This window comes from Phasianus colchicus, chromosome Z (genome assembly GCF_987193195.1).
Source record: "Phasianus colchicus chromosome Z, bPhaCol1.hap1.1, whole genome shotgun sequence".
NCBI lineage: Eukaryota > Metazoa > Chordata > Aves > Galliformes > Phasianidae > Phasianus > Phasianus colchicus.
In genome coordinates, this window is record NC_143476.1 from 11,330,691 (window position 1) to 11,358,261 (window position 27,571).

At 48.8% G+C, this 27,571-nt stretch overlaps 1 protein-coding gene across 1 annotated transcript; it reads left to right on the forward strand.

The window, feature by feature from the left end:
• The first annotated feature begins 16,443 nt into the window (after nt 1-16,443).
• On the forward strand, nt 16,444-23,676 carry LOC149912507 (rho GTPase-activating protein 32-like). Its single transcript, XM_090131129.1, has 9 exons — nt 16,444-16,522; nt 16,836-16,917; nt 17,397-17,540; nt 17,817-17,919; nt 18,015-18,147; nt 18,313-18,395; nt 18,756-18,863; nt 19,214-19,359; nt 23,666-23,676. Exons 1-9 carry the CDS (start codon nt 16,472-16,474, stop codon nt 23,674-23,676), a joined length of 861 nt encoding a protein of 286 aa, XP_089987255.1. The 5' UTR covers nt 16,444-16,471.
• The last annotated feature ends 3,895 nt before the right edge of the window (nt 23,677-27,571 follow it).

Here is a 27,571-nt window from a genome sequence, read left to right on the forward strand (position 1 = left end):
TCCCCTGTTTATCTGGCACTCAAAGAGAAAGAGAAAATGAAAACCAGATGTGTTTCCCTGCCCATGGCAAACACCAGCCTTTCCATCCTTACAGTCCTTCCTGACATCAGCACTAATTGAAACAACATCCCACTCACCTTTGCCATGTCTGGCAGAGGTTGCAGCTCTGTCTATTGCATCCCTCTCGCTTTCAACTCAAAAGCTCCTGTGTCACACAAGGAAAAGCAACCTTTTACCTGCTTTGCCATGCTCATGTCAGCAGCAATGCAGATGCCAGCAGCTGATGCCCACAACGACTGCCAGCCTGGACTTATTTTCATTACATATCTTTGACCTGATGTCCTTCTAGAAGCTGGGACATTTGTCCCTCTTAGCAGAAGAGGGCAGGGGAGTTACAAGGTGAGGGCACACTCTCCCCTGTTTATCTGGCACTCAAAGTGAAAGAGAAAATGAAAACCAGATGTGTTTCCCTGCCCATGGAAAACACCAGCCTTTTCATCCTTACAGTCCTTCCTGACATCAGCACTAATTGAAACAACATCCCACTCACCTTTGCAATGTCTGGCAGAGGTTGCAGCTCTATCTATTGCATCCCTCTAGCTTTCAACTCAAAAGCTCCTGTGTCACACAAGGATAAGCAATCTGTTACCTGCTGTGCCATGCTCATGTCAGCAGCAATGCAGATGCCAGCAGCTGATGCCCACAAGGACTGCCAGCCTCGACTTATTTTTATAACATATCTTTGTCCTGATGTCCTTCCAGAAGCTGGGACATTTCTCCCTCTCAGCAGCAGAGGGCAGGAGAGTTGCAAGGTGAGGGTACACTCTCCCCTGTTTATCTGGCACTCAAAGAGAAAGAGAAAATGAAAACCAGATGTGTTTCCCTGCCCATGGCAAACACCAGCCTTTCCATCCTTACAGTCCTTCCTGACATCAGCACTAATTGAAACAACATCCCACTCACCTTTGCCATGTCTGGCAGAGGTTGCAGCTCTTTCTATTGCATCCCTCTAGCTTTCAAGTCAAGAGCTCCTGTGTCACACAAGGAAAAGCAACCTTTTACCTGCTTTGCCATGCTCATGGCAGCAGCAATGCAGATGCCAGCAGCTGATGCCCACAACGACTGCCAGCCTGGACTTATTTTCATTACATATCTTTGTCCTGATGTCCTTCTACAAGCTGGGACATTTCACCATCTCAGCAGAAGACGGCAGGGGAGTTGCAAGGTGAGGGCACACTCTCCCCTGTTTATCTGGCACTCAAAGAGAAAGAGAAAATGAAAACCAGATGTGTTTTTCTGCCCATGGCAAACACCAGCCTTTCCATCCTTACAGTCCTTCCTGACATCAGCACTAATTGAAACAACATCCCACTCACCTTTGCCATGTCTGGCAGAGGTTGCAGCTCTATCTATTGCATCCCTCTAGCTGTCAAGTCAAGAGCTCCTGTGTCACACAAGGAAAAGCAATCTTTTACCTCCTTTGCCATGCTCATGGCAACACCAATGCAGATGCCAGCAGCTGATGCCCACAAGGACAGCCAGCCTGGACTTATTTTCATTACATATCTTTGTCCTGATGTCCTTCTATAAGCTGGGACATTTCACCATCTCAGCAGAAGAAGGCAGGGGAGTTGCAAGGTGAGGGCACACTCTCCCCTGTTTATCTGGCACTCAAAGAGAAAGAGAAAATGAAAACCAGATGTGTTTCCCTGCCCATGGCAAACACCAGCCTTTCCATCCTTACAGTCCTTCCTGACATCAGCACTAATTGAAACAACATCCCACTCACCTTTGCCATAACTGGCAGAGGTTGCAGCTCTTTCTATTGCATCCCTCTAGCTTTCAAGTCAAGAGCTCCTGTGTCACACAAGAAAAGCAAACTTTTACCTGCTGTGCCATGCTCATGGCAGCAGCAATGCAGATGCCAGCAGCTGATGCCCACAAGGACAGCCAGCCTGGACTTATTTTCATTACGTATCTTTGTCCTGATGTCCTTCTACAAGCTGGAACATTTGTCCCTCTGATCAGCAGAGGGCAGGAGAGTTAGAAGTTGCAGGCACACTCTTCCCTTTTTCTGGCACACAACGAGAAAATGAAAACCAGATGTGTTTCCCTGCCCATGGCAAACACCAGCCTTTCCATCCTTACAGTCCTCCTGACATCAGCAGCAACTGAAACAACATCCCACTCACCTTTGCCATGTCTGACAGAGGTTGCAGCTCTTTCTATTGCATCCCTCTAGCTTTCAAGTCAAGAGCTCTTGTGTCACACAAGGAAAAGCAATCTTTTACCTGCTTTGCCATGCTCATGGCAGCAGCAATGCAGATGCCAGCAGCGGATGCCCACAAGGACAGCCAGCCTGGACTTATTTACATTACATATCTTTGTCCTGATGTCCTTCTACAAGCTGGAACATTTCTCCCTCTGATCAGCATAGGGCAGGAGAGTTAGAAGTTGCAGGCACACTCTTCCCTTTTTCTGGCACACAACGAGAAAATGAAAACAAGATGTGTTTCCCTGCCCATGGCAAACACCAGCCTTTCCATCCTTACAGTCCTCCTGACATCAGCAGCAACTGAAACAACATCCCACTCACCTTTGCCATGTCTGGCTGAGGTTGCAGCTCTTTCTATTGCATCCGTCTAGCTTTCAAGTCAAGAGCTCCTGTGTCACACAAGGAAAAGCAATCTTTTACCTGCTGTGCCATGCTCATGGCAGCAGCAATGCAGATGCCAGCAGCGGATGGCCACAAGGACAGCCAGCCTGGACTTATTTTCATTACGTATCTTTGTCCTGATGTCCTTCTAGAAGCTGGAACATTTCTCCCTCTGAGCAGCAGAGGGCAAGAGGGGTCCAAGTTGCAGGCATACTCTCCCCTGTTTATCTGGCACTCAAAGAGAAAGAGAAAATGAAAACCAGATGTGTTTTTCTGCCCATGGCAAACACCAGCCTTTCCATCCTTACAGTCTTCCTGACTTCAGCACTATTGAAACAACATCCCACTCACCTTTGCCTTGTCTGGCAGAGGTTGCAGCTCTTTCTATTGCATCCCTCTAGCTTTCAAGTCAAGAGCTCCTGTGTCACACAAGGAAAAGCAATCTTTTACCTGCTTTGCCAAGCTCATGGCAGCAGCAATGCAGATGCCAGCAGCTGATGCCCACAAGGACAGCCAGCCTGGACTTATTTTCATTACATATCTTTGTCCTGATGTCCTTCTACAAGCTGGAACATTTCTCCCTCTGATCAGCAGAGGGCAGGAGAGTTAGAAGTTGCAGGCACACTCTTCTCTTTTTCTGCCACACAAAGAGAAAATGAAAACAAGATGTGTTTCCCAGCCCATGGCAAACACCAGCCTTTCCATCCTTACAGTCTTCCTGACTTCAGCACTAATTGAAACAACATCCCACTCACCTTTGCCATGTCTGGCAGAGGTTGCAGCTCTTTCTATTGCATCCCTCTAGCTTTCAAGTCAAGAGCTCCTGTGTCACACAAGGAAAAGCAATCTTTTACCTGCTGTGCCATGCTCATGGCATAAGCAATGCAGTTTCCAGCAGCTGATGCCCACAAGGACAGCCAGCCTGGACTTATTTTCATTACATATCTTTGTCCTGATGTCCTTCTAGAAGCTGGAACATTTCTCCCTCTGATCAGCAGAGGGCAGGAGAGTTAGAAGTTGCAGGCACACTCTCCTCTTTTTCTGTCACACAAAGAGAAAATGAAAACCAGATGTGTTTCCCAGCCCATGGCAAACACCAGCCATTCCATCCTTACAGTCCTCCCTGACATCAGCAGCAACTGAAACAACATCCCACTCACCTTTGCCATGTCTGGAAGAGGTTGCAGCTTTTTCTATTACATCCTTCTTGCTTTGAAGTCAAGAGCTCCTGTGTCACACAGGGAAAAGCAATCTTTTACCTGCTTTGCCATGCTCATGGCAGCAGCAATGCAGATGCCAGCAGCTGATGCCCACAAGGACAGCCAGCCTGGACTTATTTTCATTACATATCTTTGTCCTGATGTCCTTCTAGAAGCTGGAACATTTCTCCATCTCAGCAGAAGAGGGCAGGATGGGTCCAAGGTGAGGGCAAACTCTGCTCTTTTTCTGGAACACAAAGAGAAAATGAAAACAAGATGTGTTTCCCAGCCCATGGCAAACACCAGCCTTTCCATCCTTACAGTCCTTCCTGAAATCAGCAGCAATGGAAACAACATCCCACTCACCTTTGCCATGTCTGTCAGAGGTTGCAGCTCTTTCTATTGCATCCCTCTAGCTTTCAAGTCAAGAGCTCCTGTGTCACACAAGGAAAAGCAATGTTATACCTGCTTTGCCATGCTCATGGCAGCAGCAATGCAGATGGCAGCAGCTGATGCCCACAAGGACAGCCAGCCTGGACTTATTTACATTACATATCTTTGTCCTGATGTCCTTCTACAAGCTGGAACATTTCTCCATCTCAGCAGCAGAGGGCAGGAGGGGTCCAAGTAGCAGGCACACTCTCCTCTTTTTCTGGCACACAAAGAGAAAATGAAAACCAGATGTGTTTCCCTGCCCATGGCAAACACCAGCCTTTCCATCCTTACAGTCCTCCTGAAATCAGCACTAATTGAAACAACATCCCACTCACCTTTGCCATGTCTGGCAGAGGTTGCAGCTCTTTCTATTGCATCCCTCTAGCTTTCAAGTCAAGAGCTCCTGTGTCACACAAAGAAAAGCAATCTTTTACCTGCTTTGCCATGCCTATGGCAGCAGCAATGCAGATGCCAGCAGCGGATGGCCACAAGGACAGCCAGCCTGGACTTATTTTCATTACATATCTTTGTCCTGAAGTCCTTCTAGAAGCTGGAACATTTCTCCCTCTGAGCAGCAAAGGGCAGGAGGGGTCCAAGGTGAGGGCACGCTCTCCGCTGTTTATCTGGCACAAAAGGAGAAAGAGAAAATGAAAACCAGATGTGTTTTCCAGCCCATGGCAAACACCAGCCTTTCCATCCTTACAGTCCTCCTGACATCAGCACTAATTGAAACAACATCCCACTCACCTTTGCCATGTCTGGCAGAGGTTGCAGCTCTGTCTATTGCATCCCTCTAGCTTTCAAGTCAAGAGCTCCTGTGTCACACAAGGAAAAGCAATCTTTTACCTGCTGTGCCATGCTCATGGCAGCAGCAATGCAGATGCCAGCAGCGGATGGCCACAAGGACAGCCAGCCTGGACTTATTTTCATTACATATCTTTGTCCTGATGTCCTTCTAGAAGCTGGAACATTTCTCCCTCTGATCAGGAGAGGGCAGGAGAGTTAGAACAAGCAGGAACACTCTGCTCTTTTTCTGGCACACAAAGATAAAATGAAAACCAGATGTGTTTACCTGCCCATGACAAACGCCAGCTTTTCCATCCTTACAGTCCTTCCTGACATCAGCAGCAACTGAAACAACATCCAACTCACCTTTGCCATGTCTGACAGAGGTTGCAGCTCTTTCTATTGCATCCCTCTAGCTTTCAAGTCAAGAGCTCCTGTGTCACACAAGGAAAAGCAATCTTTTACCTGCTGTGCCATGCTCATGGCAGCAGCAATGCAGATGCCAGCAGCTGATGCCCACAAGGACAGCCAGTCTGGACTTATTTTCATTACATATCTTTGCCCTGATTTCCTTCTAGAAGATGGAACATTTCTCCCTCTGAGCAGCAGAGGGCAGGAGAGTTAGAAGTTGCAGGCACACTCTCCTCTTTTTCTGCCACCCAAAGGGAAGATGAAAACCAGATGTGTTTCCCTGCCCATGGCAAACACCAGCCTTTCCATCCTTACAGTCTTCCTGACTTCAGCACTATTGAAACAACATCCCACTCACCTTTGCCATGTCTGGCTGAGGTTGCAGCTCTTTCTATTGCATCCCTCTAGCTTTCAAGTCAAGAGCTCCTGTGTCACACAAGGAAAAGCAATCTTTTACCTGCTGTGCCAAGCTCATGGCAGCAGCAATGCAGATGCCAGCAGCTGATGCCCACAAGGACTGCCAGCCTGGACTTATTTTCATTACATATCTTTGTCCTGATGTCCTTCTAGAAGGTTGAACACTTCTCCATCTCTGCTGCAATGGTCAAAAAGGGTCCAAGTTTAGGGCACACTCTCTTCATTGCCTCTTGTACTCATAGACAAAGGGAACATGAAAACCAGAAGTTTTTCTTTGCCCATGGCAGACACTAGCCTTTCCATCCTGACAGTCCTTCCTACAATCAGACGGAATTGAAACAACATCCCCCATGTCTCTTTTTTGAACTTATTCATGCATGAATAATAATAAGGAGAATTTTACTGTAAATCTTATTTCTGCATGGAAACGATCAGATAACCGGAGCTTTTTTCTCTAAAACAACCCAGGAAATTTGCATTGCTTATCTATGTACGCAAAATGTTTTTGCCATTCATCTCAAATATCAATACATCTGGCCAAAGAATATAGAAAAAGTATTTACAGACATTTTTGGACATAGATTACTTCTTGTCAAGTGGGAAAGAATCCCTAAGCTGCAATCATGGAATTCTTTTATCAGTTTCTCTGATTTAGCCAGTGTTACTAAAAGGGAAATAAGACACAGGCTTTTGATAGCAGCTGCCAATTTAAGAACGATAATAAGTTTTATTATTCTTGGCTAAGATCAAAGTCCTGCATTTCAGGTTTATCTCCAGCTCATCAATTATAATTAACAGTTTTGGATAGCCACATTATTATATGGCAATATTGTCTTCCTGCAAGGAATTTCATTGTTTTACACGTGCCACAGGTTGTTAATAGATTGCCTGATTACCATTTATTTTTTTTATTGGCTTATGATGACCACAGAAAACTATACAGCAGCACCATAAAAACTTTAAATCCTATCCCATGTATCTGCATTCATACGAAAATTATATTGGAAAGCATCGGTGAAACTAAGATTACAAAATAAAGCAGGGGACAATTTCAGTGAAAGCCTGCAGGTTTCACAGCTCTGCCCATTTCAACCCCCTGAAGACATCCACGGGTTTCCTGCTGTGGGACACAGGCACTCACCTGCAGCTCAGCACTGCCTGCTCATGCCTGCGCACACCTTCAGGCTGGAACCAAGGAAATCCTCAGCAAAGACATCAGTACACTTTTGTTAGGATGACTTTCCTAAAGAAGCATCAAATATTTCTTCTCGAGAAATACTGCAAGTCCCTTTGACACTAGCCCTTATTTTAAATGTTTAGATTTATGCTTCATTCAGGCGTGCTGTCACTCCCAAAAAGATTTTTATTCCTTTTCATTCTGAGGAACACAGTGATTTCTGCCTTGTTTACTAACTGTAGGCACAGCAATACTCCTGCACCTTCAGGGAAACAGCAAATCCATCTCTTTCACACCCTACTTCTATCAAGCTCATTCACCTTACAAGGTATTTATTGCAAGCAGCTCTTCCAAAAATGGAGATTAACAGAACCTGCAACCCAGGACACCTCAGTAAGCCAGTACTTTTCATCTCCTGAAGGTGTAGGTAGACACAGAGCTGGAACATCTTTTCCAGAGCTGTGTGATGCTATCTCATCTGTGTTCCCTTACTGTTGACTCAGTGTCACTTCTTATCTAACCTGGTTGCATCCCAGGATTTCTGGTGCCAAAAATAAACTGACAGCTTTCATCACTAGTTAAAAGGAAACTGCAATAGGAAAAGCAATTTTTCTGATTTCTCTGTTGATCAAAGATGCTTCATGCAAGCCTGATGCGGTAGAAACAATATCAGCTTTAGAATGACAGTCATTAGAGCAGAATCCTTTCACTGATGAAATCCCACAGTCCTGATTCATACAACACTGACACTGGAGGACACAGTAGTTTAGATGAGAGCGCATTAAAAATGACTAAGTTAAGGTCTCAGCAAAGAGTGACAAGTATGAAAAAAAGAAGTTGCAGAAACTGCTTCAGTTTGGCACTCTGGCATAAAGTATGACAACACACAACCTGCCTGTGCAGTTCCAGAAGCAGAGGAAAGCCGTCAACCAAGACTTGTTCTCATCTGCTCTGAAAGTCCACTGGGACAAGGCCACTTTTCTCTGACGTGCTTCCAGAAGTATCACTTCTGAGCACTGTGCCAGGGAGTTACAAGATACTGTTTGTGTGTACAGAGGAGAAAAAGACGTCTGTCTGGAAACAGACTTGGTGAAGGAGAAGCAGCATTTCCAGAGTACTTCAGAAAGAACTGAGCACTGCCCCAAGAGCTTCAGAGCGGCAGGCTGTCACAGTGTGCCAACCAGCTCAGCTGTGAGTTGGCACTGAAGCTGCACCACAGGGAGAACAAAGCCCCCTGTGCACCCTTGGAGAGCCAAGGGTTGGAGATTCATGAACCTTGAGCTCCTTTCCAACCCGGGCCATGCTGTGATTCTGGGATTCTCACCTTTGCCTCATCTGGCAGAGGGAGGCAGCTCTTTCTATTGTCTCCCTATGGCTGTCAGGTCACCAGGGCCAGTGTCACACAGGGAACTGCAAACACTGTGTGTGCTGTGCCCTGCCCATGGCAGCACAGAGGCAGCTGCCAGCAGCTGCTGCCCACAAGGACAGCCAGCCTGGACTTCCTTTGATTCCTTCCCTTTGGATCAGCGTCCTTCAGGAAGGCGGAACATCTCTCCAGCTGAGCAGCAGAGGACAGCAGGGCTTCGTTGTCTGGGCATGTTCTCTTCTGGCCCTCTGGCCCTCACAGACACAGGAGGAGGACACAGAGGCTGCTGTAACACAGCCAGCCCTGCCTCTCAGGTCAGCTCTCAGGCCATCCTCTCTCCCCTCAGCAGCAGCTCACTGTTCTGCACTCCTCTGGCCTGGGCTGGCAGAGGTGTGCAGCAGTTCTGCTGATCTCCCAGTGCTGGCCATGTCTGCAGTGCCTGTGTGAAAGACACAGGAAGCTGCCAGCATTGCACTGCTCTGCTGTGCCCCTGCCATCACCGAGTTTGCTGTCAGCAGCTGCTGCTACACGTCCATTCAGGCACAGGCCTTTCCTTCCTGGCCCTCTTTCCCCCCCTCTCTCCTCTGCTCTCTCTCGTGCTCCCCTTTGGCCTGGGCTGGCTGAGCAGTGCAGGCCTTGTTGTTGCTCCCTGGGCCAACTACGTCACGGTTCCCCGTGACTCTGCCAGCTGCTCTGACACAGCGACTGCGTCCTCAGTGTGGATTCCAGAATGCGACAGACGTCCAGAGAAGACTTCCAGGGCTGATTGGAACATGCTGCCATCAAGAACTGCCATGGCTCAGGCCCCCTGGGAATCTGCTCACAGCGAAAGCTGCTGTCACTCTGTGTGGGCACAGCCTTGTCTGTGTAGGCCTGCTCACACTGCAGCCCCTGTCTGCACCAGAACCGTGCCGATCCACCTTCTCTTGGCCTCCTTGCCTGCATGGAAAAGGGCAGCTTGGGCTGAAGTCCCTCAACCTTCAGATGGCCGAGTGAAGTCTCTGAGCCCTGGTGACCCACGCAGCTCTTCAGCCTGCTGACCTGCTCTGCTGGGGCTGTCTTAACAGGCAGAGGGCACGTTATCCTCATGTCCCCACATCCATCCCTCTTAGCATACTGTAGGCCAGTTCCTAAAAGGACACCTGCACAATCTCTCTGAATGTTAATCAACATGTAGTTAGTTTTCAGTGGTGATTAGCTATGTGTTTAGTCAGAGGTGCAATGGTTCTAATGGTGAGAGAAAGACATTCCCAGTTGTCATCAGGTGGAACACACTTCAGACTGGAATCCTCAAGCAGACTGCAGTCAAGCTTTCTTAATTACTCGTTGTTGTTATCAATTCAGACGCATCTCTGAATTCCTGCTTGAATGAACATTTTGTAATAATCTGCTGAGACAGTGCAAGGCTTGACAATGAGACTATAGTTTATTAAAGTAGCACTTTTTACTTAGGTGCACTTTTCATCTGTTGAACTTCCTGTCGTCTATTGGAAATCTCTGGCACCAGTGCATAAGATTCACCTATTCTATAGAAGTCTGACTGAACCCCATACTGGGATTATTTTTGTTCAATCCAAGCACCTTGGACGTTACTATACATTTATTCAATCATGAGGTAAGTCTGCTTCAGAAGCAATATAGAAAGCATAAAGGGGGAAGAAGATAATGTATTAGTGAAGACTTAACTAGTATTCATAAACTGAAAACTGTGAAACACTATGATGATTACAGAATTTCCCGGAGAAATGTCAAGTTCTTCTCTGAATGCTAAATGCAACATCAGTTCACTTCTCACTGGGTTGAATGTTTTAAATATTTGGTAATAATAATGGTTCCTTAATTCTGACATTTAATATGAAAATATTAAAATTCCTGTGTTAGAGTACTTTTTTGTTAGAATGCCAGATGCTAAAGGGATGAAGTGGCACAAGAAAGCAAAATATCTCTGCTGATGGCAGGAAGGACTGTAAGGATGGAAAGGCTGGTGTTTGCCATGGGCAGGGAAACACATCTGGTTTTCTTGTTCCCTTTGTCTTTGAGTTCCAGAAAAATAGAGGAGAGCGTGCCCTCACCTTGGACCCCTCCTGCCCTCTGCTGCTGAGATGGAGAAATGTCCCACCTCCTACAAGGACATCAGGACAAAGATAAGTAATCAAAATATTTCCAGGCTGGCTGTACTTGTGGGCATCTGTTGCTGGAAAATTTAATGGCATTAAACTGCCTAGATAAGGACAGAATGAGGGTGACAATAGAATGGTACGTAATCACAGTACAATGAAAAAAGTATGCAGGGTGCAGGAAGGGAGGTGTGGACATTCTGAGTTGCAACTCTTTATTTGCTCCAGAAAGCTCTATCAGAATGGAAGACTGAAGGAAATACTTTGAGTGTTTTCTAATGTGACTGGATGAAAGATCCATGTGGCAAATTGAATAACTGAGTGGTAAAGGGACATAGATACCTCACTGTTTCATGGAACCTCTCAGTTAAGCACCTGAGCACTGTGTACAGGACTTGGGAATATAAGTATTAGAGGATCATGGAATATCTGTATTTGGAAGGGACCTCGAGGATCATGTATTCCACCTCCTGGTTCCACACCGGACCTCCTATGGGTCAAGCCCTGTGTCTGAGAGCATTGTGCAAATGCTCTTTGGCCTTTGTCAGCTCAGTGCCAAACCACTGCCCTGGGGAGCCAGTGCCAAATTCCATGTATCTAGTTCATCCTACAGAATGATGCCAAGAACAGTTATAGAGATCGACTTACAAACAAAATTCTTGTCTTGAATTAATGGTACACTCACCATTAAAAAAAAAAAAAAAAAAAAAAAAAAAAAAGAAGAAAAAGAAAAATCAAAGCCACATTCTTAGGCTGGCATTTTACAGTATTGTCAGATTTTTGTAATTCTGTTCTGTCATATAAGATTCTCTCATCATGAAATAATGACCAAATTCTCTTTTCAGATCTAAACATACAAATGTTAAAGGCAACAGTGCTGTTCAAGAGTACATTACCAGCTCAAACACTGCTTTGGCTGTAAAACTGAAGGTAGTAAGGAATGTTATCAAGGAGTTAGAAGAAAACATGTAAGTGTAGATTTAAAAGCAACCTGTATTGTTACTTAGAGTTTGATATAGTGTAATCCAATGCACAGTACTTCTAACGTGTGTTTTACAAAATGCTTTGCAATGTAGGCATCTATTAAGATAAATGCTGCAAGTTCTGATATGTCCATGACCTTTTCAAACTGTTCCTTACTCCTACACATCGCTACGAGTAGTTCTTCTGTCAGGAAGGATCACCTGAGTAATTAACCTGTGACCTTAAGTTTGGAATTAAATGCATACAGTGGAAGTAAGAGCTGTGGGTTATTTTGCTCTTTCAGTGTTGAACAGCCGAGGTGTTTTGTTTTGGATGGTGGACAGTGATGGGACAAGTGGGGAATGGCTTTAAACTGAGACGGGGGGTGTTGAGGTTTAGGTTGGATGTGAGGAGGAAGTTTTTCAGCCAGAGGGTGGTGAGGCACTGGAACAGGTTGCCCAGGGAGGCTGTGGATGCCCCATCCCTGCAGGCATCCAAGGCCAGGCTGGATGTGGCTCTGGGCAGCCTGGGCTGCTGGTTGGCAGGTCAGAAAGCCCACAGGACTTTATTGCAGCCCTGGGTGCAGGGGGATCACTGCTCCTAGCATGCACACAGAAGAGCTGGAGCACACAGGTGATGTCCATTCCACTTGTGAACATTCCTGCAATTGCAGAGAGCGTGCGCCTGTTCCAATCACTGCTGCACAGATTAAAAACTGATTGCAGATGAGCTGTTTTGGTATGGGGTTCTTGCCAACGGTCTGCAGTGGCTGTGTGATTCCTCGGGGAGTTGCTCTCCAGCCCAAAGGTCATGTCCTAAGTCGACCAGATCCCGTTTGTGTCCAGAAATGGCTGACAGCAGATCAGCTGCTGGTCAAGTTTCTAACATCACACTGGCCTTGCTCCAGTGTCTGTGTCATCAGCCCCAGCACATACGGTGCACCTCTTCAAGGCTTTGCAACACTGAGACTCTGCACTTGGGCTCCAGACATCCTGCTGCACCAAGAGGTTATTCTAGCTTTGGTATCTTGCAACTTTGTATATAACTACATCACTGTAACCATAAATGTCTAGGAGCATGGAGATGGAGAAATTAATCTTCCTGTAATTCTCTGTACTGCAGCCCCGTGGTTGTCAACACCTAATGCAATATTGAAATTTCAGTTGAGAAATTGAAAGCTGTCCCTAACAAAAAAACATCTGCATTTGTTATTGGAATCACACTGAGGATCAAGAAATCCAAATGCTTCTAGCATAACCACGATTACAGGCAGTGTTTAGACAAGCTCTTACAGGAAAACCATGAACACAAGGCTAAAGAGAGACTAAGTGATGCACTCTGCAGGAATACTCATGGAAGTCTTCACAGTGCAGGAGTCTGATCTGATTACAGATGCTGTGCTTTAAGTACCCCTTATCATATCTTTTTTTTCACTGTTGTGCAGGGGTTGGACTCAGTGATCTCTGCAGGCTGGAGATGCTGTTTGCTAATGGCAGATGGAGAGAGGAAAAGCAAGTCCAAGGCATGCTGTGCATAGCCACCACATGGCATCTGCCCCATTTCCCCCTGCACAAAGGAGGAGCAGCTCACAAGCTTGGCCTGGGCCAGGGAAGGGAGCAGACAAACATCTGGACCGACCCCAAACGAGCTGGTTCTGCAGGTTGGGTGTCTTCTGCTGCTTGTCTCACATCCTGCTGCTCAGCGGTAGATTTGTTCCTGCTCAGTGCTAACAGGAAACTCACACAGCATTTCTGTTTCAGCTGTGCCAACGCTTTGATCCCTTGCTGCTTGGATGGGGCGTTTGAAGAAGGATGCCTGTGCTGATGTCCAGCCAGGCTTTGGGGATGAGTCTCCACACCAGGGTCCGTCTGACAGGACTGAGGGTTGGGGATCCAGCCAGGTCGAGTCCAGCGTGCTTTGCTCTTGTTCTTAGTGCTTGTTTTTGCTCAGGAGGGCAGGAGGTGAACCTCGTGAACCAATGCCTGCAGACGGGCTTTGCAGAGAAAGAGGTCCTGCAGGCCTTGTGTGACAGCCACGGAGCTGCAGCGAGGCTGCATCCGTGTAAAACACCAGAGATCCACGGAGGTGTGAAGGGGAGCTGTGGGCTGCAGTCACGCAGGAAGGGATGTGCATGCTCGGGGTTTGGTTGTTGTGTGTGTGTTAAGTGACTGTGATACCACTGCTGGGTCAGTGTGAGTGTACGGAACAAGTGTGACAGCCTTTTTGATGGAGCCCTGTGAAAGGAGTCCTATGGACTTGAGATCCAACTGTCAGCCTGTGGGCATCATTTAGGAGTTGGGGTAGGGGATGAGGCAAGGGAAGTTGGGCTGAGAAAGGGATAAAGCAGTCTGGCAGTAGTTCTGTGTTTCTCCCATCTCCTGCTTTATTTCCTTCCAGGTGAAATAGATGGGTGCTGCAACATGCCCTTGAATGTAACAAAACCCACTCTAGTGTGGATTTGACATGGGCCCAGCACTGCAAGGTACGCTGCTGGGAGGAAGCGTCCATCTGGCTGAGGGCAGGAAGGCCCTCCAGAGGGATGCACTGAGGCCAGTTGTGCGAGGCTCAACAAGAGCAAGCGCCAGGTCCTGCGCTTTGGTCATGACGACCCCGTGCCAGCTTCTCCAGGATTTGGCTGGGGTAGAATTCCAAGCAGCCCCTGATTCCAGAACGTTGGGCTGGGCTGTTGGAATCTTCTGCCCTTGTGACTGGTCTTGCCTCCCCACCCTGTCCGTCGTGGTGGAGCAGCCTGGTGGCCCTCAGTGATGTCATAAGGGCTAGAATGAGGGGAGGAGCAGTGCGTGCTGCGTCCCTTCATTGGAGCGCTGGAGCTCTGACTGAGCAGCTCGCTTGTTGCACTTGTGCACCGACTGCGTCCCTTTGTCTTCACACCGTCCTGTGCAGCACCTTGTAGGTAAGCTGAGACAGTGTGGGAGAGACGGGGGGACAGTGAGTGCTGAGAACTGCTGGCTGGCGGAGCTCATAGGATCACATTATCTCCATCAGCAGAGGGGTGGCCATGAGGGACAGGGAGGTGATCGTCCCCCCCTGCTCTGCTCTTGTGAGGCCCCAGCTGCACTACAGTGTCCAGAAAGACAGGGAGCTGCTGGAGAGGGTCCAGAGGCGAGCCACAGAGATGATCAGGGGACAGGAGCACCTCCCCTGCAAAGACAGGCTGAGGGAGCTGGGCTTGTTCAGCCTGGAGAAATGAAGGCTGTGGGGTGACCTCATGGCAGCCTTCAGTACCTCAAGGGAGCCTAAAAAGAGGAGGGAACCAACTCTTTGAAAGGGTAGATAACAGCACGACAAGGGAAATGGTTTTAAGTTGAAAACTTAAGTTTTTAAGTTGAGGGAGGGCAGATTTTGGTTTTTCCCTCGTAGTCTTTGCTAAACCGTGGAAGCAAACTGACCTGCTCTTTCTCTCTCCTCTCTCCACCCTCTGCCTGCTTCCCTGCTGCAGCTTTTGCTTGTGGAAGATCAGAGCAAAGAGACAAGGAACGGCTGCGGATTCGTGAGATTTCTCTCCCTCGTTCTGATCTCTTGCCAGGTACCTGCCATGGTTTATCCCCCCACATGCTTTAGCAGCCCATGACGCCCCGTGTTTAGTAACACAGCCTCATCCAGCTTTGATGGGACGCTGGTCACGTGTGGGTTTTCTCCACGTGCTCTGCAGCTCAGCCCTCAGAAGGATGCTGTCTGTGGTGCTGTGACCAGCTGGTTTTATGGAAAGCAATCCCTTAGGCAAAGAGTCCCAGCCCCAGCTTGTGCAGAGCTGCACAGCATCACCAGGGACACCAGCAGGCGTGCTTGGGCTGTGTGAGTGTGCCCGACAGCTGTAGGGAGCACAGCAGAGATGTGAACAGAGAAAATAAAAGTGTGTTTCTTTTCAGTTCCAGCTTGTCACACCTACGCTGATGGCTGTGGCGTGCAGCGAGATCAGCTGTGGGCCTGACCTGGCATGGACAGAGGTAGAGTATGAAGTTCTGATTGGTCTTTGTTCCCTGACTGCAGCCAGCAGAGTGAGCCGCAGATGTGCTCTCCTGCTTTCCAAGAGAGCTCCTCTGTGGCAAGACAGTAGTGCAAGCGTGGCAAGTTTATAAAAGTACCAGAGCCATCTCGGCTGTGGTGTTTGTCCTCTACTGACTTTTCCCTTGAAATGGCTGCAGAAACAACAATCATTCTCTGCTCTGTTTGGCCTCGCTGTTGGTTGGACTGCTCAAGAGAGCTGCTTTGTGCCTGCAGTGGCACTGTTTGCACCTTGTAACTGCAGCCGTAGCTTTGGTTTCCCTCTTCACGGTCTCCTAGCATCTGAAACAGTCAGCCTTCCTGCACAAAGAGCGCAGGAAAGGAGGGGGCAAAATGGACAAGGCCACCTGTCTGCGTCAGTGCCATTGCTGATTAGTCTGGGTGGGGAGAGATGCATCTTTGCTGGCGTGTGCCTGCTGCACACCAGGGAGAGAAACAGTCGTTATTAGACTTGCAGTTCCTTCTGAAGTGCCCATGATAAGGACCGAGTGCATTTCCTGCAGCTTTCTCTGCAGATGTGCTCCTCACCTTGAAATCCTCCTTGTTGGTTCCCAGCTCCTCACCGTGGCCTGTACTCTCTGTTTCAGGCTGAGAACAAGGGGAAGCCCCTGCTGGACCATGAGGTGGCACCTGTGAATGTTCCAGCTATTGCTGCTGCCCATGCTATTAAGAGATACGTTGCCCAGGCAGCGGATGAACTCTCCTTTGAGGTAAGCAGTTCAAGGCGTTCCTTGTTGCTCAATTTTACAATGGCAAATGCCTTCAGAGCTGCACTGGTGCAAGTGCTCTCATGCTCGGCGATGTTTGGCAGTGCAGAAGAATGCAGTCATTTGAGCTGTGCTTTCCTCCCAGCCGTGCTGAAGCTGGGATTGACGTTGCAATCTCTTGCAGGTGGGAGACATCGTGTGTGTCATCGACATGCCACCAAAGGAGCTGACCCCCTGGTGGAGAGGCAAGCTCGGCTTCCAGGTAGGCACAAGCTTCAGACTGGAGAGTGCAACTTCAGTAAAGGCAGGAATCTCAGCTTAGAGCTGCTCTGCCTGCACAGGATGCCCAGTGGACATAAACAGTTTCACTGTGTCGGTGTCAGAGGACCTTGCCTTTGGCTGCAAATGTTGAAAAATTATTACCTTTATGCTGTGAACTATGGCCATTTTCTGCTGGATAGTCTTATGGAACGTCAGGCAAGCACGTTCTGAGGGAAATGTTACGTGCCTTTTGGTTTAACAGTTCAGATCTGAGAAGTGCTGCATGCAATAGTTGGCTTCTCTTCTTGTTACAGGTTGGATTTTTCCCAGGGGAGTGTGTGGAACTCATTAATAAGAACATTCCTGAGGCACTCATCAATTCTGTGCCAAAGCCAGGTATGGATGTTACATTTGATGGTGTGGGAAAGCAAAATGAAGTCTTTTTGGGGGTATGTTCCATGTTTAGTACCTCCTTTATCCATCCCACATTGTCCTCTGGGTTGATGATTCTTCATGCACACCATGGGGCAGAGATTTGGCCCAATCCTCCTGAGTTTATGATTGGACTTGGCAAAACTATAGAATCTTCATAGAATGGCTTGGGATGGAAGGGACCTCAGGGATCATCATGCTCCAACCCTCCTGCCTCAGGATGGTCTCCCAGCCCCCACATTTAATGTCAGATTAGACCAGGCTGCCCAGGGCCCCATCCAGCCTGGCCTTGGGCTCCTCCAGAGATGGGGAAAATCCCTTTTTGTATGTACTGGTTGGTAATGTTCTTCCCGTTCTGACGTGCTCTGTAGAATGTGCTGTGCTCGGCCTCGTCCAACGGAGCCAAACCTGAAATGACCTGGTTTCTTCCTTTTGTTGTGCAGAGCCCAAGAAACGCAGCAAGATCCTCACCTTCCTTCGTTCCTTGGTGAAGGCCCGCCCAAAGAAACCGACCGAGCGGGAGGTGGAGAAGGAAAGGGTGTTTGGCGGTGACCTGGGAGAGCATCTTCTCCACTCCGGTCGTGATGGTAAGGAGCTGCCCATTCCTGAGATCTTCCTCTGCTGGCATCTAAATAAGATGAAAGGGAGCTCATATCTAGCAGGGGGTAGGCTGATAGCAGTGGAGGCACGTGTAATGGGAGTTGATGGCTGAAGGATAAAGTGAGGCGGATGCTCCTAAGAGACAAGCACATCTGTATTTGCTTCAGCCAAGCCTGGCTGGGCTTAGTGGATGGGATGTGAAGCACAGCCTGCAGCAGGACTTGAATCAGGAGCTCCACTGACGGCTGGCACGTGTTCTTCAGTCCCCCAGGTCCTCCAGAGCTGCGCTGAGTTCATTGAGCAGCACGGCGTGGTGCAGGGGATATACCGCCTGTCCGGCGTCGTGTCCAACATCCAGAGACTGCGGTAAGAGTGCTGCGACTGACACAGCCTGAGTGCATCTGGTGTGGCTTTGGGCTTGCCTTCCTCTCGCTCAACCGGGTTTGCGTCCCTCTCTCCAGGCAGGAATTTGAGTCGGAGCAGATTCCTGAGCTCACCGTCCGTGACATTCACAGCGTGAGCTCCCTCTGCAAGATGTACTTCAGGGAGCTCCCGAACCCTCTGCTCACCCACCAGCTGTACGGCAAGTTCTCGGTAAGCACAAGGCCACGTCTTTCATTTCCCTCTTCCTGGGCCTCTTGGCAGATGGCTGCAGCAGTGCCCCAGCTCGGAGGCCCTTTTGCTGTCAGCCCCACGAGGTTTACTCGCAGTGGTGTACTAGCCTGATTGGTGTCTCGCTCCCTTTCTGCACTACTCCAGGATGCTGTTGGTGCCGCTACAGAGGAGGAGCGGCTGCTCAGAATGCAGGACGTCATCCAGCAGCTGCCCGCTCCTCACTACAGGTCAGTGCTGCCCTCAGCCTGCTGAGCTCAGCCCTGCTGCATCGCAGAGGGCAACGATGCAGTTCCAGGCTCTGTCTCACGCCGGCAACACGATGCCTGTGTTTGCTGAAGGGTTGAAGGCTCCATGGGGTTACTTTATGGGGTCAGTTCCTGGGCACGGGGGCACGCTTGGTGCAGCTGATGGCTGCGGCTGTGCTGTGCTGGGGCTTGGTGCTGCAGCGTGGCACTCAGTCAAGTTGGATCTACTTTACCTTCGGTGACAGTAGCAATCACAAGAAGTAGCATGAATGGAGGTTTGCTTTCTGAATTGCAGCACGGCATGCTCGTTGGTGCTGAACGTTTGCTTCTCTTGTTTTCCAGGACACTGGAGTACCTGATGAGACACTTGGCGTGTCTGGCTGGGAGCTCCACGGTAACAAACATGCATGCCAAGAACCTAGCCATTGTGTGGGCTCCAAACCTCTTAAGGTAAACTTCTGGTTCTGTTTCAACGCTTCCTCTGTTCTCCAGTTAAGAAAAGCAGTCCTCTCTTTTTCTCCATCAAATGTGCTCTTCTGTAAAATCTTTGGCTGACAGAAGAGCAGGAGCCTGGGCTGTTCTCCATCCCCACGGGCACAATGTCTAGGTGACAATTTCTGCAGTGTTGTTGAGATGGGACTGACGTGTCCTTGATCATCCAGGGGAATTTCTGCAGTGGCATCACTGATTGCCCACTTTGGAAGTCTCCAGAGCCTCAGCTGACAGCTTTTGGCTGCAACAATTCAGACTCGGGGAAACGGTCTTGGAGAAATGACTTCTAAAATCTGCCTTTTCTACAGATCACAGCAGAACGAGTCTGCCTGCGCCAGCGGAAGAGCTGCCTGCATGGAGCTGCAGATGCAGTCGGATGTGGTGGAATTCATCATCAACCACACAGACGTCCTCTTCTGCTCCAAATCCGGAGCAGACATTGCAGATGCAGCAGGTGAGTGTCTTCCTCCATTAGCTTGATCTTGACCTGACACCTTGATCAAATGCAGGCCTTCTCCAGGACCTCTGAGATACTCTTTTACCATCAAGGGGACAGCAGACCTCTGGGCTTCCATTAGGGTATGGCATCCTGTTGCTGGATGCTGAGAATGTCCAAGCCCAAACTTCACAAGGAGGAAACCGTCATTATTATGGTTTGCACGCAGGAAAAGCTTGATGCAAGTGTGGCAGCGAAGCTTTCTCAGTTCCCTGCCCCTTTTATCTAGGGGTGAGCTCTCTTAATGATGACCGTGTCCTTTGCCATAAACAGACCTCTGCCCACATGGTTATTTTGAGCTCCTCTTCTTCCAGTGGCTCAGATAAGCAAGCCTGAGAAAAATACAGCACCTCCCCCAGAACTGTGGTGGCTGTGCTGCTGCTTTCTGATCCTCGCTCTTACCTGTGGTTTTCCCTGACAGGGCACAATTCTCTCCCAGGGCCCAAGTCTGTGGGGGTCTCTTCTGCTGCCACAAAGCTGCTCAGCCTGGAGGAGGCACAGGCACAGAGGCGAGGCCACAGCACCTCTTCTGTGGTAACAGAGAGCAGCAGGGACATTGAAGTGAAAGAAAGCCCTGCAGCTGGGCAGGGCAAATTCCACAGAGTCATCGACTTTCCATCTGAAAGGTAAAGAGGACTTTCTTTTCCAGCACCTAGCATCATTGTTTGGGTGGGTCTTTCTGTTTTTCTGCAGAAACCAGGCAGTGCTAGGAACAAGCAACTGCTGCCAAGAGCTCAGTGCAGCTCTTCCCTCACCCTGCACCACGCACGACTCACAGCATTGGCTGTTTTCTCTCTCCAGGCAAAATCCACCCAGCAAGAATGAGGAATCACCAGCTAGCAGTTGGTGTTGCTGCTTCAGCCTCAGAAAGCCATCCTCTGGGAGCAAACGCCAACTGCAGCGCAATGCCAGGCAGCCCTCAGAAACAGCAGTGGTAGTCCTGGCAGGTAAGGGTGCAAATGCAGCTTCCAAATCCCTGCTTTTCAGGAACATAGAATTCAAGCTTGCTCTGCACTTGTATCTCCTTCTGGCCTTCCAGCCCCTGCCTAACATCTTCAGTTCACCCCTGATCAAGAACCACTGTCGTAATTCAGCTTGTGAAAGTTTGACACTAACCCCTGTGTATCCTTTCTAGGTGAATCGAGCCCTTGCCAACCCACAAGATCCAGGGCAAGTAGCGAGGATGCTCTGTGTGCTTCCATCAGTGGAGAGCTCTTAGGAAGCACAAATTCCTGCAGTTCCAACAGCAGCCTTACACATGACAACAGTGATGGAGAGAAGGAGCTCATTCAAGTTCATGCCCTCATTACACCTGGCTCTGTTGAAAATGCTGACCTGGGCCTGCCAGAAACAACAGTCAGCAGCCTGGATTGTAACCAGGAGTCTCTGCAGTGCAGGCCATCCCAAGAGCAGTGTGAGTGCCCCAACAGCAGCACCTCCATGCAGGAGCAGGTCAGCATCAGTGAGGAGGAGCAGAGCCTCTTGCAAGGGGACTTTCAATCAGGCCTCCAGTCCCAGGCACCGGACAGCAGCACTGAGAGCTCTGAGCCACTCTCTCCATGACAAGACAGGATGAGTCCCATCTTCACCGTGGACCTCTCACACCCTCCTGTCTTTTATATAATAATAAAAGCACACTTGTGCTCAATCAACGCCTTGACTGCCTCCAGAGTCTTCATTCACACGGACTGGGATGAATGCAGCACACAGCAAGGCACCCCAGCTTGCAATGCTGTGGCTGTGGGGTTTGTGCAGCACAGCTCCGGGTTTGTTCCTGTTTTGTCTGGCTTTGGGATGTCTGCAGGGGGAGCTCTGCTACCATTTGGCATGGTAGCAAATAATCTCTCGCATCCTGGATGCTGCTCATGATACTCCCAAGCTTCCTGGCTGTGGCTTTGTGATGCTTTTCAGGCCTTTCTGATGCATTTTGATGCCTTGGATGTTGCTTAACACCTCTCTCCTCCCATCATATCCTTTCCTGGCTCCCACCTACGAACTGGCCCTGCAGATCACCTCCAGACCTGTCATCAGCACACTGCGGCAGGAGAAGCTCCCCCTGGCCAACGTCAGGCAGCTCAGCGTGCAACCTGAGCAAGTTTTTTTCTGAGAAAGTGACCAGCTCTTTTCCATCCCTTTGCCCCTACAAACAGTTGTCCAGAGCATCTCGTCCAAGAATTCCTGGAACAGCCTGCAGCTGGCTCTCCTGAAGTTCAGGCTCCTGCCTTTGCTTCCTGCCAGGCCCGCATTCCTTGAGATCACCAACTCAAGGAGGGCATGGTCACTGCAGCCCTGACCGCCTCCTGTCGTAACCCCTGGTGTGCACCATGTCCAGCAATGCTTCCCTTCTGCTTGCTGTGCCCAATGCCTGCACCACAGAGTGATTCTCACTGCACTCCAGGAGTCTGTCAGATTGCTTGCAGCCAGCCATGCTGATTTCCCAGACTGACTGGAATCCCCCATCAGGATGAGAGTCAGTGAGTGCGATGCTTCTGCTGGCTGCAGTAAGCAGCTCCCACCAACAGGCTCTCTTTCCAGGCGGCTGTAGCAGACCCTCACCTCCAGAAGCCCTGCACTGCTGCACTTCCTAATTTTACCCACAAGTTCACAACCTGGTCCTGGCTCTTCTTAGTTCTTTGCACTCAACTTCTCATCATAGAGGGCAAATCCAGAATTCCATAGTATCAATTGTGTCTGCTTTATGTCAGGATTTTTTTTCTTTCTTTTCTTTTCCCATTTTCTAGGTAGGAAAATGAATTTCTGAGCCAGGAGAAGCAGAAGTGAAACAGTCTTCCTGGCACTGCTCAGGTTGCAGGAGTTGCCAAGTGCTCCTCAGGTAATGTGTGCTGAAGAGCTGACCTTGGTGGCAGGGGCTGTGGCTGCATTTTGTGCCTGTCATGCGGGAATCCAAGAAAGCCTATTCAGAGCAGGAGCTGCAGAGCGAGATAAACATCACGAGAAGGTAAGGCTGAGAAGCAAGGACACCTCCAGAAAGAAGAGAAAAACTGAGTCAAGTGAGCTGCGTGACGGCCGTGTGATGCTGACCATGATTGGAGGAAGAGCGCATGGCTGGGAATGACTGATGGCTCTGGTTGGATGGGTGCCTGTGTGCACAGAGGTAAGGAGTGTTTGTGGGATGTTTTGCTGGCATCTAACGGCTGTAAGGGGAAGTCAAGAGAGAAAACTTGTGAATGCATAGAAGGGATGTTAAAATCTGGAACAGACTGTTTGGATCATTCACAGCTGAGTCCGTGCCAGATTGCCACACTGTCAGAACCTGGGGCCTAGGATTTTCCTTTAAGAGTGCCAACTGCTCATTTTAAATGATAAAAAGTAACACTGAAAAAAGCTTCCCTCCTTGCATTAGAATAACGCATTGATATTTGATGTTTCTGTCTTTCCATTCCTTTAGCAGCCTGGGTGTTGATGCAGCTGCATGCATCTGCTGCCCTCCCCTTCTGTTTTGTGTAAAAGAACAGTAAAATATGCAATCAGTGTGAGATCTTTCTGAAGTATTTTACTTTATTTGCCCCTAGGCTGCAATGGCTGGGAAATGGCAGTGTCACCCAGGAGCCCACACGGCGACCTGATGTCTCATTGTTGGGGTCTATTGGAAACCACCACGATGACAAAAGAATGCCTGGGATTCCTCCGGCCCAAATGCCAAACCTTGCACTTGGCTGTGCTGAACCTCATGAGGTTCACCCAGGCCCACCTCTCAAGTCTGCTGAGCTCAAACAGATGTCCTTTTTCTCGTGTCCTTCCATTCCGAGTCCATCTGTTCCCCAAAGCAAAAGAATTTGGAGGGAACCACCGACAGTTATGTGAGCGATTTCAGCGTCTATTTCTGATCATGGCAACAACTTCAGAGGTCACACTTAATTTACGGTGCCCGCTGTAATTCTGACCAAGGCTGCAGTTGCAGCTGACTTCCCAAGGCTGCAAGACGTGGTGGTGACACAGCCTTGTGCTTCTGCATTGGTGCTCATCCCACGTTTCCTTTCTCTGTCTCGCAGGTCAGCTCCTGCTGGAAGCAGATGGTATCCCAGTGTGAATGAAGGTCAGTGCAGGAGCAGCTGCTGATGGGAGGAAGGAAGTCCATGCTGAAGAGCTCTGAAGCATCTGCAGGTATGGTTCTGGAGGAGGCAGCAGTGATGTCGGAGGGCTCCCCAGCAGGAAGCTGTCTCATCCAAATGCTTGCTGAGTGGTTGGAAGGGAGCTTTCTGCATGACAGCAGCACCAGTCACTTGCTTCACATGTTGCAAAGACAAGGATTAGCAGGAGTTCCAGTATCTACAGTATCATCACGAATCACGATAGGATTACAATGTGTCCTCATACAAACGCAGCCATTTCTCTCTGAGTCCAGAGGCTGTCCGGAAAGCATCTTTGAGGTCTCTCACACCAAACCACTGCTGTCCGTGTGGGATCTGACTCATTAGGGTATAGGGGTTAGGAACCACAGGCTGTCTTTTGAGAACGGGTTCAGTCATTTCCTTACATCTTGCACCAGCCGATACGTGCCGTCTGCCTTCCGTGCCGACAGGATTGGGGTGTTATAAGGCCACAGACAAGGTTCCAGAAGACCATCCTTAACCACTGTCTGTGTTACAGCTTTTAGACCCACTCTCCCTTCTAAGGCTATGGGATATTGTTGCTGTTTCACAGCTCCACTCCCTCCTTGGGCAGTTCTTTGTAAGGGAAAATTGTGAGTCCACCCCGATTTCCTTCCCCTGCCCACAGCTTTGGATTCATTTCTTCTTCATCACAGCTGATAACACATTCATTGACACCTGATATCTGATATCCTCATTTAACTGTTAAATCTCTCCCCCATAAATCGGTCCCTGCTTCAGGCACAGAGAACAATTGCCCTGCAACTATTTTATCTTTCCATTTTAGTTCTGTGGTCTCCAAGAGTGGAGCTGTCATTTCTGATCCCTCAGCCCCAGTTACGCACAACAGCCACATCCAGATACACGTCTGGTACCTCTGAACTAGCTAATGCTGTAGGATGGAATGTTGTTTCTGCACTGGCTATCAAATGTGGGATTGCTCTGAAGCAGTACAGCACCATGTGTTTTGTAATTTGCCCTTGGAAACAGTTTGAAAAAGTAGAAAGACTTTATTAGTATTAGTAAAAAGAAGCTATTTCATAACATGTTTTAGAAATACAGTTGTTCAATCATGTGATCAATTCTCACTTACAGAACTGTAATAGTTACAAATTGCATGGGTTTAGTATTAAGGACCAGAAAGCATGTTGTAAGGCCATTCTGTTTGGATAGGAGAAGCTCAGCAAAAGAAAAACAGACTCCAAAGAAGCCAGGGCCTCCACACAAGGCCGAAGTGACTCACTCTGTGGGCAGGTAGGGATGCAACAGGCAGGCATCAAGAGACTCCCCTCTGTCCTCCTTCCAAACTTCTCTCTCTTCAGGGATGAGCAGGTGTCCAGAAATAGTGGCCAAGTGTTGATAAGCAGCTGTCAGGCGTTCAATAATTAGCAGTATACCTGCTGAGCTAGCAACAATTGGTGTTTAGCCAGTCACACACACACACACAGAATGGCCCGGGTTGGAAGGGACCTCAAGGATCAGGAATCTCCAACTCCCTGCCACAGGCAGGGCCACCAACGTCTGTAGCACTGCACATATGCACATTGCTGGATAGAAACAGCAGTGTGGGAAAAAGCTCTATGCTGTGGATGAAAACGGTGAATCAGAATGGCTTAACAGCTGTCACACAACGAAAAGCAATCCCTTACCTGCTGTGCCATGCTCATGGCAGCAGCAATGCAGATGCGAGCAGCTGATGCCCACAAAAACAGCCAGCCTGGACTTATTTTCACTCCATATCTTTGTCCTGATGTCCTTCTAGAAGCTGGGACATTTCTCCCTCTGAGCAGCAGAGGGCAGGAGAGCTCCAAGGTGAGGGCACACTCTCCCCTGTTTATCTGGCACAAAAAGAGAAAGAGAAAATGAAAACCAGATGTGTTTCCCTGCCCATGGCAAACAACAGCCTTTCCATCCTTACAGTCCTTCCTGCCATCAGCAGCAACTGAAACAACATCCCACTCACCTTTGCCATGTCTGGCAGAGGTTGCAGCTCTTTCTATTGCATCCCTCTAGCTTTCAAGTCAAGAGCTCCTGTGTCACACAAGGAAAAGCAACCTTTTACCTGCTTTGCCATGATCATGGCAGCAGCAATGCAGATGCCAGCAGCTGATGCCCACAAGGACAGCCAGCCTGGACTTATTTTCATTACATATCTTTGTCCTGATGTCCTCCTAGAAGCTGGAACATTTCTCCATCTAAGCAGCAGAGGGCAGGAGGGGTCCAAGGTGAGGGCACACTCTCCCCTGCTTATCAGGCACTCAAAGAGAAAGAGAAGATGAAAACCAGATGTGTTTCCCAGCCCATGGCAAACACCAGACCTTCCATCCTTACAGTCCTCCTGACATCAGCAATAATTGAAACAACATCCCACTCATCTTTGCCATGTCTGGCAGAGGTTGCAGCTCTTTCTATTGCATCCCTCTAGCTTTCAAGTCAAGAGCTCCTGTGTCACACAAGGAAAAGCAACCTTTTACCTGCTTTGCCATGATCATGGCAGCAGCAATGCAGTTGCCAGCAGCTGATGCCCAGAAGGGCAGCCAGTCTGGACTTATTTTCATTACATATTTTTGTCCTGATGTCCTTCTAGAAGCTGGAACATTTCTCCATCTCAGTAGAAGAGGGCAGGACGGGTCCAAGGTGAGGGCACACTCTCCCCTGTTTATCTGGCACAAAAAGAGGAAGAGAAAATGAAAACCAGATGTGTTTCCCTGCCCATGGCAAACACCAGCCTTTCCATCCTTACAGTCCTTCCTGACATCAGCACGAATGGAAACAACATCCCACTCACCTTTGCCATGTCTGGCAGAGGTTGCAGCTCTTTCTATTGCATCCCTCTAGCTTTCAAGTCAAGAGCTCCTGTGTCACACAAGGAAAAGCAATCTTTTACCTGCTTTGCCATGATCATGGCAGCAGCAATGAAGATGCCAGCAGCAGATGCCCAGAAGGACAGCCAGCCTGGACTTATTTTCATTACATATCTTTGTCCTGATGTCCTTCTACAAGCTGGAACATTTCTCCCTCTGAGCAGCAGAGGGCAGGAGGGGTCCAAGGTTAGGGCACACTCTCCAATTTTTCTGGAACACAAAGAGAAAATGAAAACCAGATGTGTTTCCCTGCCCATGCCAAACACCAGCCTTTCCATCCTTGCAGTCCTTCCAGACATCAGCACTAACTTAAGCAACATCCCACTCACCTTTCCAATGTCTGGCAGAGGTTGCAGCTCTTTCTATTGCATCCCTCTAGCTTTCAAGTCAAGAGCTCTTGTGTCACACAAGGAAAAGCAATCTTTTACCTGCTGTGCCATGCTCATGGCAGCAGCAATGCAGATGCCAGCAGCTGATGCCCACAAGGACAGCCAGCCTGGACTTATTTTCATTGCATATCTTTGTCCTGATGTCCTTCTAGAACCTTGGACATTTCTCCATCTCAGCAGAAGAGGGCAGGATGGGTCCAAGGTGAGGGCACACTCTGCTCTTTATCTGGCACTCAAAGAGAAAGAGAAAATGGAAACAAGATGTGTTTCCCAGCCCATGACAAACACCAGCCTTTCCATCCTTACAGTCTTCCTAACTTCAGCACTAATTGAAACAACATCCCACTCACCTTTGCCATGTCTGGCTGAGTTTGCAGCTCTTTGTATTGCATCACTGATGCTTTCAAGACAAGAGCTCCTGTGTCACACAAGGAAAAGCAATCTTTTACCTGCTGTGCCATGCTCATGGCAGCAGCAATGCAGATGCCAGCAGCTGATGCCCACAAGGACAGCCAGCCTGGACTTATTTTCATTGCATATCTTTGTCCTGATGTCCTTCCAGAAGCTGGGACATTTCACCATCTCAGCAGAAGAGGGCAGGGGAGTTACAAGGTGAGGGCACACTCTCCCCTGTTTATCTGGCACTCAAAGAGAATGAAAAAATGAAAACCAGATGTGTTTCCCTGCCCATGGCAAACACCAGCCTTTCCATCCTTACAGTCCTTCCTGCCATCAGCAGCAACTGAAACAACATCCCAGTCACCTTTGCCTAATCTGGCAGGGAGGTGATGCTCTTTCTGTTATA